The 21,175-nt window shown below is 34.9% G+C and overlaps 1 protein-coding gene across 1 annotated transcript; it reads left to right on the forward strand.

Moving 5' to 3' along the window:
• Window positions 1–2,135: 2,135 nt before the first annotated feature.
• Window positions 2,136–21,110, forward strand: LOC111994038 (uncharacterized). The gene is made up of 15 exons (XM_065774079.1): window positions 2,136–2,496; window positions 5,672–5,788; window positions 6,553–6,617; window positions 8,388–8,493; window positions 9,100–9,171; window positions 11,976–12,035; window positions 12,137–12,244; window positions 13,158–13,262; window positions 13,364–13,493; window positions 13,569–13,762; window positions 13,915–14,099; window positions 16,649–16,701; window positions 16,907–17,193; window positions 18,681–18,924; window positions 20,177–21,110. Exons 1-15 carry the CDS (start codon window positions 2,224–2,226, stop codon window positions 20,884–20,886), a joined length of 2,709 nt encoding a protein of 902 aa, XP_065630151.1. The 5' UTR covers window positions 2,136–2,223; the 3' UTR covers window positions 20,887–21,110.
• Window positions 21,111–21,175: the final 65 nt, after the last annotated feature.

The raw sequence follows: 21,175 nt of genomic DNA on the forward strand, positions 1-21,175 counted from the left end.
TGTCAAAAAAAAAAAAAAACCATAACAACTAATAAGTTTAAATACCTAGAGTTTGAAGGGTATATTGGTAAAATGTTATTTAATTAAATGGGTCAGACGAGTTCTATGTATTGAATGCTAACCTAACCCGTTTATTAAACTAGTCAGTCGTGTCAACCCGAATATGACATAAACCCATTAAGTCTCAACCCATAACCTACTAATTTCGTGTCGTGTCGTGTCGTGTCGGGTTTGCAGGTCGTATCCAATTTTGCCACCCTTACAGTTCCAAGTCTAATGTCTTCACTAATTGATCCGATAGTTTTTTTTTTTTTTTTTTTTTAAATACTAAGTATTTTTAACACATACACATGGGGAGAGACGAGAAGGTCTTAAAGAAATTGACGGTGGTGTGTATCTAAAAGGGCATGTAATATAATTAGTTTTATCAAACAAATATAATTTTCCACGAAGAGAAACATTTTTATTGGGGTTGACCGTAATACCCCTAAAGGGTCCAAAATTAAAAAAAAAAAATACTTTCGTAAGTCGTAACATCCAAGAATACTAAAATACCCATAAAACCTATCAAATGAAAAATATATCTCATAAGACCTCAAAAATAATATAAATACTTCCAAAATTTCCAAAATTCTACTAAAGCCTTCAAAGTGATCAAATAAAATACCTTCAAAACCTCTAAAGTGATAAAAATACCCCTAAAACCTCTAAAATTCTCAAAACATCTTGAAAATTCATTAAAAAAAATCTCTATAAAATCTCCAAAATAACTAAAAACCCTTAAAACCACCAAATGAATAAAATACTTATAAACCTACAAAAAAAGAAAAAAAGAAAAGAAAAGATCAAATACCTTTAGAACCTCCAATATGGTTGAAATTTGGGTTAATTGTATTGACCTTCTCCAAGATTTTCCGTTATTACACTTACCTTCCTTCTAGTTTGGAATGAGATATTCACCTCTCTTAAAATGCAAACTATTTACATTGCCCTTCACTTGATGACTAAAAAAAAGTTTAAAAAAAAATATTGAATTTCCTATTTGCCCTCCACTTAAATTGTCCTCTACACCCTCTTGAATAGAAATTCTAGATTTATTTAAGTTTTTTTTTTTTGGAAGCCCCATTTTCAATTATACAAGAAAAGTCAACGTATCTCATCAAAAAAGAAAAAAAGAAAGAAAAAGAAAAGTCAACGTAAATAGTTTGCATTTTAGGAAAGTTGAGGGTCTTATTCCAAACAAGAGAGGAGGTAAGTGTAATAACATAAAACCTTAGAAGATGTCATTGCAATTTTTCATTTGATTGGAAATACCTATAATACTACCAAAATAATAAAAATCCCCCTAGAACAATTTGAATAGAGACAAAATCTCTTGAAACCTTAAAAATGACTACAAAATGCATCAAAACTTCAAGAATCACTCCCAATCTAAAAAAACTAGTACAAAACAACTTTCAAGTTTTCAGAGATTTCTAGTACTTGTAATTATCAATATGAATGCATAATTATGTAAATTCATTAGTTGAGCCTTGCCCATAGTAAATACTAAACATGTTAGTGGATATTGGACATTTACTATTTACTTAGGCCCCATTTTTTAATAACATTTTTTTATATTAATCTAAGTGAGTTTATTGATAGTTTTTATTAATTTTTCTTAGTAATTTTTTTAACATTTATACTCTTAGTTTATTTTTTTGGATAGAATTTACACTCTTATTAGCATAATTTTTAATATTATTCTTCAAGTTCTGTCTCGTTTTTAGTTTTATTTTAGTTGTTATGCATTAACATTTTGAAGTGATAAATTATAGTTATTATTTAATATTTATATAAAAATACAAGAACATTTTCTGATTTTTTATATATATAAGTTATATGGAAAATGTGAAATTGTTTTCTAAATTATTTTGAAGAACACAATGAACACGTTAATCAAACAATTTTCTTCAAAATATATTTTCAGATGAAAGAAAAATTCAACATAAAACATGTCACACCATGACAAAAGAGGAAAAAAAAGAAAAAGGAAAAAAGAAAAATTGAAACCCTATAGTACTCTTAGAATAAAACGACACCGTCTGCTCTTTTGCCCATCTTATAACACTTGTAATTCAATAACGGCTACCAAATTTAGGGTTTAACGACAAAACCCTCTAAACCCTTCTCTCTCTCTCTCTCTCTCTCTCTCTCTCTGTGAAATCTCAGAGCTTCGATTCGATGCCAATGGCGGCCTTCAACTACTTCAAGAACATGTACGACGCGGATATGAAGCCCCGCCTCCTTCGCACGCTCATCAAAGAGCGGGTCCCCGACGATAAGCACCCGTTCGAGAACCCGGCGGAGCTCTCCACCGTCGTTTCGTTGATCAAAACCCACGGCCTCTTATCAGAGTCCTTCAGCAAATCAACCGACCAAAAGCTTGTCGATAACTGGAAATCCGCCGTCGATTCCTGGGTCGAGCGCGTGCTCGTGCTCGTCTCTAACAATATGGTACTCATCAATATAATAAATTATTCTATTTCTATGCGAATTTTTTTGCTTTTATAAAAAATTAGAATGTGTTTTATGTATATATTTATAAATTGCTTAGCGCAACTGGTTCTGGCGGGTGGGCTCAGTGCCTCAGGTTTTAGAGGTTACATCTATATATGGGTACAATATAGTACACTTTCTTAGGGACAATACCTTCGGTTCCCAATTAAATTCTTACACATATCTACAATTCTACATTGATTATTGTCCTTGAAAAAGCTTACATTGTTTGTGTTTTATTTGTTAATGCAATCATGTGTTTGAATTTAACTAGGAATCATAAACTATAACACCTAGGGAACTATACATAAGTTTTGCCCCATATATATAAGTTGTTTTGGGTCCACAACATTTGCCACAAGGCCCACAACTTGCTGAAGTGGTCGATAGACAAACACTTTCACATGAATCCACCCCTTTTTCTCCACCGCTCATAGTCAACCACATCAAAGTTGTAGCAAAAGTTTGGACAAGTCACAAGAGTGAAAATTTTCTTTATGTGATCTTAGAGATAATGGTGATACAAACCCATAGGTAAAACTCACCCTTGAAAATCGGCTTGCAAGGGGAGAGTGTCCAAGAGCTTATATACAGATGGTGGGACCCTAATCATAACAAATGGCTTCACTAGTGCAAGCTTTGTACTTGTACCGGGCTCAGTTGAATTGGTTATATTATGTTTGTTTTTTACTTGAACCAAGTTAGGTGCAATTATTTGAAGTATATGTAGTAATTTTGCTTGTGAATTGTCTTGGTGAATGGGGCATAAAAGTAATGGAGGCTTTGAAAGAGCATTTCGTTGATTTTTGGAGCTGATAGGTCTGAACTTTAGCATTGATGGTGGTTAGGGTTTCGATTTAATTTCATGGCCTTGTTCTGGTGAGCCTTTGGATGGTGCGGGAAGCACATCGGAGGGACATAATTTCTGTGGCACATCCAAGTGCATTTGGGTGGGTTGAAATTAATTAAAGGAAATAGAGAAAGAGATGTGGAAGTGAGACGAGACAAAGAGAGAGATGACACAAGGGTTACATCGTTTAGCCTTGACAACCTACGTCCATGGTGTAAAGCCTTGATGGCCGCATCTTTGTTATGTGATGAAGTACATGATAGAGAGAGCCCTAGTAGGGTATATATTGATTGATTTGGTTAGTGTGGAGAGAGTGAAACAGTCGCACATTTGAGGAGATTGAAAGATCTATTGATCAATTGAAGTCTTTGCTGCTTCGTACCTTGCTTGATTTGTCCTGGACATGGGGTTTTACTAATTGTACTTCAATTTCTGATTTCCAACTTTTCCTTAGATTTTCTGTTTGAGTTTATTGTATTTTTATAAGATGCTGTATGTTCATCATCGTGAACACTTCTCATTTTCAATAAAATTCTATTAATATATATATATATATATATGCTATAGGTCTTAGGTTAGGTGTAGATGGGCTTTACACTAAAATAAGATAAACCCAATATATCTTTAACACTCCCCCTCAAACTCAAGGTAAAGGCTTGATGATTACTACCTTGAGTTTGAAATAAGCTTGTGAAGATCTTGAACGATCTGGGTAGCTCGGATACTATGTTGAAATTTGAAATGAAATGGAGAAATACTGTAGTGAGTGTGATCAAAAGCTGATCTAATGGAGTATTGATGGAAGAAAAAGACAAAACTTGTCATTGAGCCAAGATCGGATTTTCCTCTGATAACATGTTGAAATTAATTGAAGGAAATAGAGAAAGAGACGCGGAAGTGAGACAAGAGACAGAAAGATAAGACATGAGGGTTATGTGGTATGGCCTTGACAACCTACGTCCACAGTGTAAATCCCTTGACAGTTACATCTTTATTATGTGATGAAGTACATGATATAGTGAACCCTAGTGGGGTAAATATAGATGCTACAGGTCTAGGGTTAGATTTAGATGGGATTTACATTAAAATAATATAAACCCAATATATCTTGATCAGGGTTGATGGGTTAGTGATGCGGGAGATGCAAGAAAATTATTATTTAATATTATTTATGTGTGCAAGTCAATTGTATTTTTATGTTTTAGGTCCTAGTAGTTTATTGGGCTATTAGTATTTTAATTTGGGAAGCAAGGTTATTTTTGTAATAAGGCAATTAGTATTTCCTAGCCAATTAAAACTAGGGTTTAGTAATCCTTTATAAGCAACCTATTGTACTCCTTGAGGAGTTAGTTGATATTTTGATGAATGAAAAAACAATGGCCGTTTGGTCTTTCTTTGGTTTGGTGCTGACTCCAGGTCTACCCTAGGTGCTGACTCCTATTGGTTTCCCCGCTTGGTGCTGACTCCAAGCAAGGCCTAAGTGCTGACTCCTAGGTCATATCTATTTATTTTCTGTTATTTTAGTTTTGTTCTGGTTGTCCTGCGTCAGTTAGGTCCTGTAAGAGTCAATCCTATCACATGTCAGCCATTTGTGCTTGAAGTATTGAATTGGGACTACTTATCTGATGGGTATCACGTAAGAGATCAAATTTATGAAAAATCAATTGTATTTGATGACTATTTGGGCTATGAAACATTTTGAGAATTTCCAGGGTAGAAGAAATGTATGAAAGATGTGAATTGCATGGCTTATTTTTATGAAATTATTCTGCAGTAAACGTGACGGATGTATTAGGATTCACCTATGGTGGAATCTTTTTTGTTAATATGGCTAGGTTTTTTTTGGTGAATGGAGGACATAGGATTGTAGTCATTGGAGGGAGCAATGCAAAAAATATTGTCTGACTTAACTATTAGTTAATACTTAATAGTTACCTTGTGAGGGGGAAAATAAAGAGAGATTATTATTTTGATAAGTATAGTTGCTTTATCGAAGAAAAAACAAAAACTTTATGTTCACAATGATGAACACAATGGGTCAAGAAAAATTACACAGCAAAGCTAAGCGAGTCATGAAACTCTAAAACAGAGGTACAATGAGTAAAGCCCCAAACCCGAGATCACTCAAACAGCTTGCGAATTAATAATGATTTTAACTGTTCAAGGGATCTTTTGACATTCTAAAATGTGCAAGAATTGCTAAAGAGAAATTACATATTTTTCATTTTACTAGATTGTAGATCTTCCTCAAATGTTTGCTTATTTTCTTGTATGATGTTCTAGCCAGATAAATGTTGGGCAGGAATCTGCTTGCTGGGATTGACTTGTCAAGAATGTAGCTCTGATCGTTTCTTGGCATCATACACTCTTTGGTTCCACAAGCTTCTACCTTATATTCAGGTATATAAGTCTAGTTCTATCATGCATTGTAATAGTCATATTAAAATCATTTATGTCCATCTAAGAATTTATGCTTATTAACTATTAAAAAGTCTATAGAACTCTTCATTATTATGGTATATTTATTCAATATGAAGCAATGTATGGGGCACTTACATTCAGCTTAAGCCAGAACTAATTATGACATATTTCTACCTTACTTGCCAGTCAGCTTCTCTAAGGCTGATGATTTTAAGGCTAGACTCTGATAATGTGCTTGCATCTTAGACTTGGATTTTTGATACAATTGATTGTACACCATGCTATATTAGATAGTAATTATGAAAATGAATGTCCAATCTCCTTTGTGGGTTATTAAAGGAACCATTCTGGTTACTGGATTTTGCATGTCATATCTAATTAAGCCATCCTAACCAGTCTACACTTCTTTAATAAATTTCTGGGACAAGTGTCTTCCCACATTCTCTGTTATACAAAAGCAATCTGTATTACATATAATATGAAAATGAACTTGTACTACCTGTTGAGATTAATTATCAGATCTGTAGCTTAAAAGAAGATGAAAAGTTGGTAATCTTAAATCACTATTCTTTTATAGAGCACTAATACGCTGAGAAACTTCTTGCAGTTAAAGATTGTGACTTGCCTCTGAATGTGCCAAAATATTGTCTTTATTTCAGTGCCAAAAGTTAAATTTTAATAAAAAATTTAAATTCCTTGTAAATCTCTATTGAAATGGCTGCCATATCTTTTGTTCTACTCAGTCACCAGGAGATTCTCATTTTGTAAAGGTGGCTTCTTGTGCTTCAGTATCAGATCTGTTTACAAGGTTAGATATCCTTTTTTTTTTTTTTTTGATAAGTTCAAGGTTAGGTATCCTTTCTTAGCATTATATACACGCTATTTCTTCTGGATGATGTGGAACCTCACCAAGGCAAGGCCCTTTGGACCCACCCTTGGGGAGTAAACCACGGATACATGGCCCCACCCACTAGACTGTGTATCAGGTAATCCAGGTGTACTCCTAGTGGGGATTGAACCTAGGATGTCAGAGTTTATAGCTTGTCCCAAGCCTCCAACCACTAGGCTGCACCCTGACGGGTGTGTGTACACACACACACACACAAAAACTGGGGCCTAAAGTTAATTTTAGATATTGTTTTGTAATTCTTTGTAACTAATGCCTAGTTCCCAAATTATGCATGAACTAGGGAAGGCTAATGAGTGTAATGTAAGTTTAGAAGGTAATAGGTTGCGGTTGGCCTAGTTCCCAAATTGTGCATGAACTAGGGAAGGCTAATGAGTGTAATGTAAGTTTAGAAGGTAATAAGTTGCAGTTGATTTTTTGGGTGACTTGTGAAAAGAATGGGACAGAAAAGGTGGATGCAGATTTCTGATCAGCTGCCTTGAGGTGAGTTGCGTACTTCTTGGGGTTAAAATATTAGAATTCAGCTTAGGTTGCATTGCTTTGAGAAAAATAGATATGGGAGTGTGAAATAAAGGCTTGGGAAGGAGTTTGAAACCTTAAGTGGTTTGGGGTTGTCAAGAATATTGGGCTAGCATTTTGGGCTTGAAGGACCCGGGGTGTTTCCTTGAGGTGAGATGCGTACTCCTTGGAAAATATTATAATTAAGCTTAAACTGCATTGCTTTGAGAAAAATAGAAATGGGAGTGTGAAATAAAGGCTGGGAAGGAGTTTGGAACCTTGTAGGTGGTTCAGGGTTGTCAAGAATATTGGGCTACCGTTTTGGGCTTGAAGGGCCCGGGGTGTTTCAAATGGTATTTGAGCAATGTCCTACTCGATGGTGGCACCACACACACCATGAGCTGTACCGCATGATGGGTTGTGTGTGCAATAGCGCATGTGTGCTCCGTGGTGGAACCCAAGTTACCAACACTCTCTCTCTTGGTGCTATCTAGAGTTACCATTGTTTGATGATAGAGTTGGTACCTTGGGGGCTCATGAATAGCTCATGAAGAGGACGTGACATCTCCAAAAAAAATTTTCATTTGATATAGCATGGGTGTACTTTTGGCCCGAAATGAAGCTTCAACAGTGTGCCTGGATTGTGATAAAAGGCACTTTCAAATAATAAAGGCTGATAATAATTTTTTTAGGTGCATTTGTGTGCACGTTCACAGTACGATAAGCTTTCTTAATGTACATAATTTGTATCATTGTCTTCTAAGGAGCCAATTAGATAGTAGCAAAATTTCTCATAATGTGGATCGAGTTAATTTCATTGACCAGATGCGTTTGGATTGTGTGTGACTACCCTGTTTTGTCTAAATTTCAAATGGAAGGTGATGGCTTATGGGATTCCTCACTCTGGTTATTAGTAGTCTCAATTCTAATTGGGGTAGATATTTCTTTATTAAAACAGCTGGTAGCTACCTAAGATTTTCGAAGACTGCTTTTATATCACTGATGCTTGACTTCTATATTGAACCTTGCTTTATCTACTTTTTATGCTATGAAATCATATATTCTGATTAGCAACATATAATTCTTAATGTCTGTCTATAATACTTGTAGCCTGTATGTGTTAGTGTTATTATGAGTTCATAACTTGTGAAGCTTTTTGCTTTCCTGGATTAGGTTGGGCGGTTTTCCAAATATAAAGAAGGATGGGACTTCCCATGCTGGGAAACTTATACAACCAGTTTTGAAGTTATTAAATGATGATAGTTCAGAGGCTATATGGGTAAGTAGTATAGTTAGAACTTCTAAATTAATTAATTTTTTTTACAATACTACTTCAGTCCTCAAGGTTTGCCGGAGGAAATCCATTAATATTTATTATTTCACATTTTTTAAATTAATCAATGTAAAAATTTTCACTTAAAAACTGAATCACACTCTTTCAATATCCATTGAACACTACCTTTAGAGGGTTTTTTTTTCCCCTTTTATTTGGGTTACATTTGGGGCTGGAATCTAAAATCGAGATGCTAGAATTGTTGAATTATTAGATAAAGAGGATATTTTAGTCTTGAAGTATTTTATTGAGTTTGTGTTTTCTCAGTTATCATAACCCACTCTCTCTCTCGCACACACGCACACAGTTAAAGGAAACTTAACAGCATAAGCCTCTTTCTTGAAAACCGTTGGGGTCAGAGATGTATTTTCTACTTTATGGCCCATTAATGTTTATCTTTGTGTGACTAAATTATTTTCCACAATCTTATTTTATCATATTGCATAAAGATATCATCTTTGTTTATCATTATTGCTCTAATTAATTCACACATCAAGTGGCATATTTTCAGTCATCAAGTTTTATGTATCATCTCCATCTTGTTGCATGCAGGAAGGAGCAATTCAAATGTTATGCACTATTATAACTTATTTTCCATCTTCCGTGCATCGTCATTATGACAGTGTAAGTTTCTTATCCTTTGTTGCAAGACCTCCAACTATTAGTATCAGTGTTGTACAGGCCAAATATTTTGTGTATATCGATATATATTTTCCATATATACATAAAATGAGATGCATAAATTGAACTATTGGCACCACATTCTATTGTACTACGTCATCTTTTGAATGAAATAAGAGCAGGGTTCATATCTACTTGTGGTGGTAGATCATCTGCTACTCCTCAGATGCGAAAGTAATTATGCATAAATCTCATACTGTAGAAGCTTTGAATAGATTATATACTAATTCCTTTTGTTTCTTTTATATCTTCTTTCCCCAGACAGCACCGATATATTCCATAAAAGGGCCAAGCCATAATAAAGCTTTATGTGCACTTTATAATGAAATCAAATGTCAAATTGGAAATATATGCTATGTAAATAGTAAACCCCAACTTTTCACGAAAGATAATCTAATTTTCAATGTTTTTATGAAGGAATTTCCATTTGATGCTTAAGTTCCATTCAAGTGATTACATAAGTTGTCATGAATTTTCTATTTTTGGGTTAATGCTATATGTAACTATTAGAATTATAGTTAAAAATCCCACATGTTGAGCCCCACTTACTAAGGGGGAGTTTAGGCCCACAAGTGAGGGGGAGTGTTAGAATTATGATTAAATGAATTTATTTTTTTGATAAGTAAGAAAGATGTATATTCAAAAAACTGTTTTATGCAAAGTAGCACAAAGCAAAATAGAAATTACAAAGAATAAAGAAAAGCAGAAACATAAAGGAAAATCTAATTACAAAGAAAAAGAGAGCTAAAGAACAGAGAGAGAGAATCACTAGATGTGAGTCCCCAAGCCTTAGATCAATAAAAAAGGGAACCAGTGAAAAGAGCAAGCAGCTGGTCATTGGATCTATCTAAGTTGTCAAAGGTCTTTTAATTGTGTTGCCTCCAAATACATCACATCAAACACAACGGAACTAAATTTCAAAAATAAATTCACCATTTTCTAGCAACTTTAGCTTTTGGGACAATTGGTAACTTTATCGGTAATGTATTTGTATAATTACACTTTTTATAAAGATATTCAGTATATTTTTGTAACATATGATTTAAAACATTGTTTTTATCCTTTTTATAAGTAAGATATTTTATTGGAAGAAAGGAGAGCTTGTAATGGTGAACTTCCTTGAAGAATTTACAATCGGACATCCATATGGTCCAAAAAATCAACTATTAAGATATGATTTGATACACACCATGAACACAACTTAATCAAGATCAAGCACGATACAAAATTTGACCCTATGCCTCAGTGATTTCACGTAAGTCCCACTTCATTATAAATATCCACCATGAGTCAAGTGCTCCGTCATAGTTTCACTCTTTGTAGTGGCTGTTACTGATGTCTTATTTCTTCTCTGTTACACTTAGAGCATTCTCATCAGCTCTCTCATAAAAAATGCCATTTTAACACATCAAAAACTTACTTTATCATTTTAGCACATCATTTTACAATTCACCATTTATCAGCTCTTCTATTTTTTTAATTCTATACATTAAAATAATATATCAAACACATTAAATAATATTAAACAAATTCCAACACATTACACTACAATCACAATCAACCTCCACAAACCACCAACGGCAGCCAAAAGACAAACACTGCCAGCCAACTACAACCACCAACACCGCCGCCCACTACAGCCACAAACGGCAACGGCAACGGCAACGGCAAATCAACATCCACAAACCACCAACGGCAGCCAAAAGACAAACACTGCTAGCCAACTACAACCACAAACACCGCCACCCACTACAGCCACAAACGGCAACGGCAAATCACCACCAACGGCAAATCAACCTCCACAAACTACAATCACAATCACTGGATTTCTAACAAATTCCAAATCCAAAAACCTCAACAAAAGAGAAAAGAAAAAGAAAAAGAAACTCAAAATCTTCAACAAACACTGCTGCCCACTACAACCGCAAACATCGCCGGCCCAAAACTCAACCAACCACCGCCACAACCACGACACCACCATCTGCCCAAAATCCCAACCCAACCGATCAATCAATGACCCAAAACCCACACATCGAACACCCACTACAGCCACAAACACCGCCGGCCACTACAGCCACAAACATCGCCGGCCCAAAACTCAACCAACCACCGCCATAACCACGACACCACCACCGGCCCAAAATCCCAACCCAATCGATCAATCAATGACCCAAAACCCACACATCAAAACCCACGACAAATCTCACACCCATGACCCGATTAAGATATCTGAAGGTCGACGGCGAGGACTGTGGGGTCAGCGGCGAAGGCTGTGGAGGTTGACGGCGAGGTGAGGCAGCGAGAGATCTTGAGCAAAGATGAGAGACCTTTTTTTTTTTTTGAGAAAGAGATGAGAGAGACCTTGAGCGGACTGAGAGGGAAGAGATAGAGAGAGAAGAGAACAGAATTAAGGGATGAGAGAGGAGAGAGAAAACAAAATAAAAAAATATTAAACCAAAATGGCATGGCTGTCCGTACGCTCTCATATTTGAGAGCGTACTGTAGCATGTCTCAAAAATTTGAGACATATAGCATATCTGATGAGGGTTTGTTTTTGTGTTTGGTGTCTCAAATGTGTCAAATATTTGGCATTTGGCACATTTGAGAGACCTGATGGCAATGCTCTTAGTGTTATAGAATCTTAAAAACAATAGTTATAGCAGGAGCACCTCATATTAGAAGCATCTACTACAAAATATTAGATTGTTGTAAACTCAATAATGATGGGTACTCATTACTCTTTGCAGGCTGAAGTTGCTATTGCTTCAAAACTTTTGTCAGGAAAATGCGGTGTTGATATGCTGAAGGTAACATTGTTCTTTTTGCTTAGTATGAGCTGTTTCTGGCATATGACTAAGATGTATGTGAACTTGTTCTGAGGTATTTCTGTTTGGTCTTCAAAATTCAGAAGCTTGCTCATTGCCTAGCATTACTGCCAAAATCAAGAGGAGATGAGGATAGCTGGTCCTTAATGATACAGAAGATTTTATTATTATTAAATGCGCACCTGAATGATGCCTAACATGTTGAGCCCCACTTACTAAGGGGGAGTTTAGGCCCACAAGTGAGGGGGAGTGTTAGAATTATGATTAAATGAATTTATTTTTTTGATAAGTAAGAAAGATGTATATTCAAAAAACTGCTTTATGCAAAGTAGCACAAAGCAAAATAGAAATTACAAAGAATAAAGAAAAGCAGAAACATAAAGGAAAATCTAATTACAAAGAAAAAGAGAGCTAAGGAACAGAGAGAGAGAATCACTAGATGTGAGTCCCCACCCCTTAGATCAATAAAAAAGGGAACCAGTGAAAAGAGCAAGCAGCTGGTCATCGGATCTATCTAAGTCGTCAAAGGTCTTCTAATTGCGTTCCCTACAAATACATCACATCAAACACAACGGAACTAAATTCCAAAAATAAATTCACCATTTCCTAGTAGTTTTAGCTTTTGGGACAATTGGTAACTTTATCGGTAATGTATTTGTATAATTACACTTTTTATAAAGATATTCAGTATATTTTTGTAAGATATGATTTAAAACATTGTTTTTATCCTTTTTATAAGTAAGATATTTTATTGGAAGAAAGGAGAGCTTGTAATGGTGAACTTCCTTGAAGAATTTACAAACGGACATCCATATGGTCCAAAAAATCAACGATTAAGATATGATTTGATACACACCATGAACACAACTTAATCAAGATCAAGCACGATACAAAATTTGACCCTATGCCGTAGTGATTTCACGTAAGTCCCACTTCATTATAAATATCCACCATGAGTCAAGTGCTCCATCATAGTTTCACTCTTTGTAGTGGCTGTTACTGATGTCTTATTTCTTCTCTGTTACACTTAGTGTTATAGAATCTTAAAACCAATAGTTATAGCAGGAGCACCTCATATTAGAAGCATCTACTACAAAATATTAGATTGTTGTAAACTCAATAATGATGGGTACTCATTACATTTTGCAGGCTGAAGTTGCTATTGCTTCAAAACTTTTGTCAGGAAAATGCGGTGTTGATATGCTGAAGGTAACATTGTTCTTTTTGCTTAGTATGAGCTGTTTCTGGCATATGACTAAGATGTATGTGAACTTGTTCTGAGGTATTTCTGTTTGGTCTTCAAAATTCAGAAGCTTGCTCATTGCCTAGCATTACTGCCAAAATCAAGAGGAGATGAGGATAGCTGGTCCTTAATGATACAGAAGATTTTATTATTATTAAATGCGCACCTGAATGATGCCTTCCAAGGTCTAGAGGAAGGTACATTTGAATTCAATCTTGGTTATTCTGGAACTAGTTTTGGGACTTGAAAGTGACATCTTACACATCTTGCAGAAGGTAAATGTAAGGAAGCTGTTAGATTATTGGTTCCACCAGGAAAAGATCTCCCGCCACCCTTGGGGGCTCAGATATTGTCAGGAGAAGCCTCAGACAATTCAACAAGGAAGTCTGAGCAATCACTGATGTCCAGTGTCTCTATGCTGATGCTCTGCTGTTGTACAATGCTTACAAGTTCATACCCTGTGCAGGTAGAGTTAACTCCTTGAGAAACTTTACTGAAAAACAGGAATGTAGATCTACTTTGTTTACTTAGCAAAAAAGGAATGTAGATCTACGTACCATACTTAAAATGTTTATGTATGTGAAAATTTTAAGAAATGTCGAATGTTCTGGTTAGTAGGTAAATGTTCCTGTTCGATCATTATTAGTCCTTGTTGAGAGAGTATTGATGGTGGATGGATCGGTGCCACACGCTTTATCAGCCTTCATGACTTCCATGCAGCAAGAGCTCATATGTTCAGAACTTCCAGTTCTGCACTTACATAGTTTGGAACTCCTCATTGCAATCATAAAGGGTACGCGCAGGTAAGCCACAATTCTTTTCCTATATAGTATGTATATATGTATTGATTTTTAATTTGTAAACTAGTTGCTAACACATGCAATGCATGGGAACGTTCGNTTATTTTATTTTTTTCTTTTTCAAATGTATTTTATAATTTATACACCCTTGCAAAATAGCCCTATATATTTTTTGGAGAAAAATAAATTAGCCCATGATGGCCCTACGAGTGAACCTTAAGTCTCCCAAAAAAACTAATATACACAGCCATGAAACAAGACACAGCCAATCCTCAGGGAAACGAGAAGCAAAGTAGACTCAACAAATGGTGTACCTCCCTTTGTCTGCAAAATTTTAGAGGCCACTGGACCATCAAGCTGAATACCATGCTTCCCTAAAGCTTGTAATGAAACCTTCAAACTGTTAAAAACCAGAAAATTTTTTATTTGGCTAAAATGCAAAATTGACCCTCTTAAGTTCTTCATATTTCATTTTAGTCCTCTAACTTTTCTTTAGTTCATTTCAATCCTCTAACTTTTAAATTTATTTAATTAGGGCTTTTCTATCAACTTTTGCTATATGTTGTGGTTAATTTTTAAATCTTTTAAATTTTCTTCAAAATTTTAAATTAAAAAAATTCAATTAATGATTGAAAATTTTTTTCCAAATTTTTTTTTTTTCAAAAAATTTTAACAAAAGTTGATAGAAAAGCTTTAAATGAATAAATCTGAAACTTAGAGGACTGAAATGAACAAAAACAAAGTTAGAGGACTAAAATGAAATCTAAAGAAATTTAGAGGGTCAGTTTTGCATTTTAGCATTTTTATTTTCATAGTAGGTATTTGGTAGATAGCAACTAAGCAACACCAGCAAGCCTGAAATTATTCTACTTTTAAAGCACTAATTATTCTTCTTATCCAGCACTATTGATTTGTTTTGTTGTAGATTTGAGGGAAGTTAAATAAGTATAAGGATTTAGCTTTACTTTTGACATTTCGCTGTTGAATTTGTCAATACGTTTGTAAGGGTGGAATTAGTAGCTCAAAGATGCAAGGAATAATTTTTTTTGTTGTTTTCCTCAAATCTCAATGACCTGGCCACTTTTATGATATGGCTGTGTTGGTTATTAAATTTGGAGGGGGTCTTTGATGAGGTAACTAGCCTATTTTTCTGTTTGTCAGCAGTTATTTTGTCATGGTGTTCAGGGTGAAATTTTTGTTTGGGCCTTTATGTGCTGTTGTGCGTATTGTTTACTGTCGCTTTGGACAATTGTTAATTTAGTATAGTTGTGTCTTTTAGGTTCAGTCTTTCTACATCAAGGCTTTATTGTTGTTTTTTGTTTACCGTAGATGATCTCTTTTATCATACAACAACAACAAAGTCTTAGTTCCAATTTTTTTTGAGTTAGTTATGAATATTCAACAGATTAGTTAGGGTCAGTCATATGTACTCTTTTTCTCCATTTTATTGTATCTTAAATCATACTAATCATAGTCTCTATTACTTCCTTTTTTCTTTTTCTTTTTTATAAGTAAGAATGCAATTTTATTAAAATCAAATATACTTTATGTTCACGATGATGAACACTAAGTGTCAAAAAAGTACAGAAGTCTCAAAAGGAAAATCTAAGAGAAACTAGAAACTTTAAAATAGAAAAACATTGTGTGAAACCCAAAATCTGGGACCAATCAAACAAAGTTTTAATTGATCCGAGGAGCTCTCCATATCTTCAAAAGTAAGTCTATTCCGCTAATGCCAAACAAACCAAGCCACATCAAACAAGCCAAGATACATCAAAAAAGCCAGCACCATGTTCCAAATATCTGAGCCATGTTTGCCAAACCAACGCATTCTTTTTAACTACTTCTACTAACGTTATTTTTGGTCTTCCTTTACCTTTTTCTACTCCCTCAACTTGAATCAACTTGCTCTTTCTTACTAGTGCATTAATGGTTTGTTATCTCTTTTACTATAAAAGATATAAATAAAGATGTTGAGAATGTATTTCCTACATCTGATTAGTATGACAAATATGTCAAAACATGGAAATATAGTCACAATCAATATTTTGAGGATAAACCTTATAGTTAAACATGAAGAGTTATTATACAATTCACACAATTTTCAGTATCATAATCTTCCCCACTTAAATCCTTGATGTCTCTATTTGGACTTGGGTTGTGTGGGGTGCCCTAAAGCCACATGACATTACTTGTTTCACTTTAATACCATTTGCCATTATCATAGAAAAGCGCTAGCTGCATCTCCTTTATACCATAAAAGGATTAGTCACAATTAGTACTTCTCATAATTGTTTATATATCCAGATAAACCAATTAAAAATCCAATGTGGGGATTCAACACATGCCCATACAATGCAATTTAATAAAATCCACTCAATCTTGGGTATCATAGCTAGAGTATGTTACAGGCTTGCATTTTTCTAGTTTCTCTTTTGAATAAGTAAATATAATTTTTATTGAGTTAATAAACATAGAAGAATAACTTAAGTACACTGGCTGTGTGCCAAAGCATTCTCCTAGCATTACATTGGACATAATTTGTTCAACAGGAGAGGTCCCTCAAAAGTACATGTATCCCTTTTGTCATATAGTTCTTCCGGGGGTGTGTATTAGCTTTTAACTATCAAGTGATTGGCATCACCCTGCTTCTATCCTCGTTTACTTTTTATCTTAAAATTAATTTCTTGTACACTTTTGTGTGCATTGCATATGTGCAGCATGGATTTTCTAGTGTTTTCTTATGTTGTTGTAGTTTTCATGGTTTCACATTTTGTGGTTTTACTAATTCATCATCATATCATGATCAGGGATGGCTGTATGTCTTGCACAGGAAGTTATCAACAATGCATTTATTGATTTGAATCTCATTACTAATGAGAGTGTTGGAGCATCTGCTAGCACTAACCTGAAGGCCTCTTCTGAAGCATTGCTGCAGCCATGCCATAGAAAAAGGAAACATGGTACTTCAGCTGGATATCCTGAGGAACAGCATGACCATAGTGGTTTGCCAGTTGCAGCCCCTAAGATCCATGCAATATCTCCAATTTCTGTGAAGATAGCTGCACTTGAGGCATTAGAAGCGCTTCTCACTGTGGTATGTGTTTTGTGTGTATGAAGAATGTTGTATCAGGGTAACTAAATAAATTAGTTACAACTGGCAGGTTTTTCCATTTAATCATTTTGTGTTATTGTTCTTGCATTTGTTGTCACCCTACTGAAGCCATATCAAGTAGGCTGCTAGTGGAAAAGTTTCAATTGTCCTATTTGGATTTGTTTTTTTTAAGATTTCCAAAATTTCCCTGCTAATGTCACTATTTATTTTTCTGAAGCTGGTGGTATGTAAATATTTTGGGACTTAGAAAAATATATGGAGATCTCAACCACCATATTATGTAGGCATGCCCTCATTGGATTTCAAACATGTATTTTTGCATATTCTGGTAGATGTAAACATAAGTACCTATACTAATTCATGTCAATTCCTGGATATAGGGCTGACTGACATTGTAGAAAGAATGATTTTTATTATTTAATAATATTTAGAGGTAGAATCTTTACTTACACCTCCAGAAGTTCATTTTATCCAGTGCCTGAGGCTGATCATTGAAAATGCTGTCCTATTAACTTATTTACAAGGGACGGAGAGAATGACCCAACAACTGATGACTCCCTAGATATCTTGTCAAATACTAAAATTATTATGGTGTCTTGTAGTTTGCTTTAACGCTTTAGCAGGTGAAAATGCATTCAGAAAATGTCATATAAGTCTTCAAAACTGATGTTTCATGGTTCTCTGAGCACATGAATTCTGTTGAGTCCTGCTTGTATATTTGCCATGTGTTGTACTATTAACCATATTGACTCACATGGGTCTCTTCTATAAAGTTCCAGTCCAGGACATTCCTCTTGCCCAAATAGGTTGTTCTATTTCATATTTTAAATTTGATGGAGGTTCTAGTAACTGGGAAAAGCTTCAATCAGTACATCAGTCTGCACTTTGACATTACACCTTTTAGCAATTACATTGAAACTAATTGTAATCCTGCTAATAATCTCTGGCAGCTAGAAATTTAAACTTATATTTCTTATCAAAAATATTTTTTTTCCTCCCTAAAGTTCACACGAAGCTTGTTTTGCGTCCTTGAACTATTGAAAATGTACACTAAAGTAGCTTTTTTCAATAGTTTAGGGATGAAAAAAGATAATTTTTAATGTTTTAAGAACAGAAAGTGTAACGTTTTCAATAGTTTAGGGACATCAAAAAGGAAAACAAGACATTTAAATTGGGATAGGAGTATTACTTATGAAAGAGAAAAGTACTAATGTTGGTAGTCATTGCCATTATTGCATTGCTAGTATGCCTTCAGTTTTTTTAGCCGGATTGCATAGTGCACCTGGTCTAAATTATTTCCCTCTATACTCTAATATAATAAATTTGCATTCTAGTGACGTCATTTGTGTTCTTAATCTACATATGAAGATAATATTTAAATCCTTACATGAGTAACTTGCTGTTAGTAATTCTTGATTTTCACCTGGAATGAATAATATTTTGTGCTAAATGTTTTGTAATTTTCCCAGGGTGGTGCTTTGAGATCTGAATCTTGGCGATCAGATGTTGATCTGCTTTTGATAAAAACAGCAACAAATTCTTTGAAATGGGGATGGGCCAGCGAGGAGAAGAACATTTTCCAGCAGAATGAACCTACTGGAATATGGGTAGATTTTCAGCTTGCAGCATTGCGTGCACTTTTGTCATCTCTTCTTTCCTCAGTTCGTGTCCGCCCCCCATATTTAAGCCAGGGTCTTGAACTTTTTCGTAGAGGTAAGTCTCTTCAGCAATGGGCATTATCCTTTTCCTCATCATTGATATCATCACATTAATAATAATAGCAGCGGTATGTATTGACATTTGCAGACAAATGTGTGAGTTGATAATACTTGCAATGCTTTGAATTGACAATCAGAGAACATGTTTACGTGACAATTAGCTCAACCATGCTTTCCTTAACAAGGATATTTGATAATTATGAATAATATTAAAGATGACTGAGCAAATAAATTCTAGCTTAAACGGCATCTCTTTCCATTTTAAAAACAATGTGGAGGAGGTTGTGTGTTCAAAACTTGCCAGGTGCACACATATATCCCAATCAAAAAAGGGGAAAAAAAAAAGAAGGAGAAAATAAAGATGACTAAATTGAAGTAGTGGGAAAGACATTTTATAAATTAGTGCATTAAAGGAAAGAGCCTAGATGACCGCATAGATAATTTAAAAAATGAGGATTTATATAAATGCTTAGTCTTGTGCTATGGAGACATTTGCAGGGGGAGCAAAGTGGATTCTTAATTTCTCATAGAGGGGCATTATGCCTGCCTTCCATCAAAATGGAGAAAACTCAGCACAACAACTAAAGAGTGTGAGAGATAAAAGTCAGGGAAAAGTACTTAATGTATTTTTACATATGGCCCTATGGGCACTCATGTTTTTAAAAATAACAACAATAAAGTCTTAGTCCAAAATTTCGTAATTCGTTGAGCTAAGTATGTCTTCCAGGTTCCCTTCCTTTATCTTCTTCTAGGCATAAAAAGTGACCAAGCTTATCAAACCTTAAATTCTTCACCCTCCTAAGTAAAATGTATATCCTATAGGCTGTAACAGGAATTGTCTCATGGTGAGTCTACTGTAAATTTACAATTGTCCTGATCAAAGTAAAATTTTCTGCTAAAAAATCTGTTTAGTTTTAGGAGCTTATCTATCTCAGAAATAGTATGTCAATCATAAGCCGGACACAGCCTCCTATGAAATTGTCTGTGGTATTTATTAAATAATGCAGTGAAAGATTTTGGAAGTATATAAATTTACTAATCCTTATCAAACTTTAATTCCTTTTAATGGCTAGGGAGAAAGCATAATTTGACAAGGCACTTTTATTATGAGTAAAATAGCTTTAGCATAGTGATGCTGTGTGCATTTGAAGTAATGTGGGCTGCTTTGGTCCTTTCAATGTGCTATGTAATATGTTTCCTCTAGTTCTTTTCACCAGTTTCTTTAACCACATGAAAATGGATTGCAGGCAAGCAAGAAACTGGAACAAAACTTGCTGAATTCTGCGCTCATGCTCTTTTAGCCTTGGAGGTGCTTATACATCCCAGAGCCCTTCCACTTACCAATTTCTCCCCAACTAGTTGCTACTCTGAACAAGTTAAATTTTCTGGAAGTATATATTCTGGTGGTCTGAACCATGGTGGACCATTTACAAGTGGCATACAGGGGATAAGGCACAATATTTCAGACTCGGATCATGATGACCTGTATGAAAGCTGGTTGGAGAATGGCAAAGAAACTGCGGATATAATGTATACTGAAGAGCCTATGTTTGGAGGTGAGGAAAACCTTAATGTGGAGGGTTCATCTGGTACAAAAGTTCCAGAGGAAAAGGGGCTGGAGCCAGATGCTACTAATGTAAATGTGAGGATGGAAGGCAATGAGGATGAGATTATGGTTGAGACTGACCAATCTCATGAATCCGTAGCACAAGTTCAGGAACCCGTTTCTTCCAGAGGCGCCACAGTTCCTGAGTCAATTGGTGCTTTGGGCACAGAGAGTGCATCAGATCATGCAGGTAATGTATTTACATCAGGCCAGGATGTCTTGGTAGCTAAAGGCGATGGATTTGTGAATACTGATGCTGCAATAGCAATTTCTGAGAAAATTACGGGAGATGGGTTAGATTTTGATGGTCCTGAAATTCTTTGGGAGAATTCAGAGTCTGACGATGAATAAGCTGGGGCCTTTGTTGATTTATTTTAGGAATATGAAAAGGGATGAGTAAAAGATTAGTGTATTTTTATTCAGCAGAAGTTACAAGAACCTAGATACTAGATTGTAGCTAATTAGCCTCAGCTCAAATGTCATTCCCTTCTCTTGTAATTCTCTTCTCTTGTAAGACTAAAGTGAATGGTGACTTTGTGGGTTTATAGACTCACTGAGTATGCCAATAGTTTATCCCCCCCAAAACACAAAAAAAAAAAAAAAAAAAAAAAAAAAAAAAAAAAAAAAAAAAAAAAAATAA

The sequence above is a fragment of the Quercus suber genome, unplaced genomic scaffold, assembly GCF_002906115.3.
Source record: "Quercus suber isolate HL8 unplaced genomic scaffold, Cork oak 2.0 scaffold_85, whole genome shotgun sequence".
Taxonomy (NCBI): Eukaryota; Viridiplantae; Streptophyta; class Magnoliopsida; order Fagales; family Fagaceae; genus Quercus; species Quercus suber.